The 1,586-nt window shown below is 40.5% G+C and overlaps 1 protein-coding gene across 1 annotated transcript; it reads right to left on the reverse strand.

The window, feature by feature from the left end:
• Nucleotides 1-29: 29 nt before the first annotated feature.
• On the reverse strand, nt 30-1,424 carry LOC107578699 (substance-P receptor-like). Its single transcript, XM_016264628.1, has 2 exons — nt 1,031-1,424; nt 30-707 (listed from the first exon to the last, which is right to left on the reverse strand). The coding sequence occupies exons 1-2, from the start codon at nt 1,216-1,218 to the stop codon at nt 380-382; spliced, it is 516 nt and encodes a 171-aa protein (XP_016120114.1). The 5' UTR covers nt 1,219-1,424; the 3' UTR covers nt 30-379.
• Between the last annotated feature and the right edge of the window lie 162 nt (nt 1,425-1,586).

The following is a 1,586-nucleotide window of genomic DNA, read 5'->3' on the forward strand; positions in this document are numbered from 1 at the left end:
CCATTAATATAAACTTTTAAAATGTCTTCAGTGATTGCAGGATTAATCAATCAGGCTCTCATTTAAGTCAGCACAGAGCAATATGTCATTTACATCACTACGGTAAGAAAACCTTTCCCAAAAAATCCATGTAAAAGTTCCTCTAATCATAATTATAAACCTCATGAATTTAATGGTACACGAATGAAAGATGAAGGATCATTTGAAATTAAAAACTCTTAGCGTGTGTGTACTCATCCAACTAAAACACACATCTGCACATACTCAAGGTAATCCTCAGGTTTTACACACTTGGGAGGGGGAGATGAGGATTCTTCAAACGATTACATCTCCGCAAACGTAGTGGCATTCGGTCTCCTTGACTCGTGCTTCTGCACTCTCATTCTTGTAGGTTACTGGAGTAAAAGCTGGAAGTCTCTGACATGGTTTTGGAGATGCTGCGAGAGGACGAGCCATTGGAGGCGAACTCCCTGGAGGGGCTGTGAACTGCCAGTCTCCCTGCGGCCCCTCTGATGCTCCCAAACGTGACCTTTTGGCCATCTTCACATGGCTGCATCACGCAGGACACAGTGGTCTCCATTCGACTGGCCCTGTACAAACTGGTCTGGGTTTGAATGTATCGGGTGGACTTGAGCTCTAGACCCTCGTAGGATCCCTCAGGGATGCACGGACAGCAGCGGAATGCTTGCTTAAATCCCGCACGGAACCTGAGGAAATGTTTAGAAATGTAAGAGATGAATAGGCAGATAATGATATGGGTTTCAAGTTGAAAAAACTGACTAGAGGATATTAAAGCTTTATTGTCTTTCAAAGGCTTTTGTGATGGATTTTCAGTATCTGAGTGAGGCAGTAAAACCAGGATACATTAGAGAATAATACATCACAGCATTGGACTGTATTTTATGGTACAAAGAGATGGATCATTTTGAACAATCATGATATTATAGTGAATATTACAGGGACTCTGGAAAGAGCTAGATGTGCCTGTGTGTGCGTCAATTACTGTGTTTTCACTCCAGGATAAAATTACCTGTCATTAAGGCAGCAGTAGATAATGGGGTTGTACATAGTGGAACTCATTGCCAGCCACATGATAGTCAGATAGACCTGCTGAATGAAGGGTTGCTCAAACAGGTGCGGGTAGAACTGGTGAATCAGGAAATAGACGTGATAGGGGAGCCAACAAAGAGCGAATGTACATACCACCACAATCATCATCTTCACCACCTGAAGGTCGAACAAGAAGATTGGTTATACTTTATGCTTATAAATACAATATCTGTCATTCAAGCTGATTTCCTAGGCTTTGCATGCTGCCCACATTGTATGAAAACTTGCAGAATGCTGACAGACATAATGTTCCCTAATAATTTTATTGACAGATTTTAGGTGGTTCAATGGTCTTAATTTACCACCAGCAAGCAGAATGCAAACGTGTCAATCACATTAAAACGTAATAAGTATAGAGGTAAAAATATGAATTGTGCAGGAGCCATTTTTCAAAGAGCCAAATATATATTTCAGAAATAGCTTAAATTACATTAATTATATTTCTGTCAGGACCACTATCGTCAAAATGATAGATA

This window comes from Sinocyclocheilus grahami, unplaced genomic scaffold, assembly GCF_001515645.1.
Source record: "Sinocyclocheilus grahami isolate Dianchi unplaced genomic scaffold, SAMN03320097.WGS_v1.1 scaffold11566.1, whole genome shotgun sequence".
Lineage (NCBI taxonomy): Eukaryota > Metazoa > Chordata > Actinopteri > Cypriniformes > Cyprinidae > Sinocyclocheilus > Sinocyclocheilus grahami.

Bases quoted from the DNA above. Each gene is read 5' to 3' on its own strand.
- LOC107578699 (XM_016264628.1), bottom strand. From the start codon at position 1,218: ATGATGATTGTGGTGGTATGTACATTCGCTCTTTGTTGGCTCCCCTAT. The intron at 708-1,030 runs GTAATTTTATCC...ACATTTCCTCAG, and splicing joins TACTGCTGCCTTAATGACAG to GTTCCGTGCGGGATTTAAGC.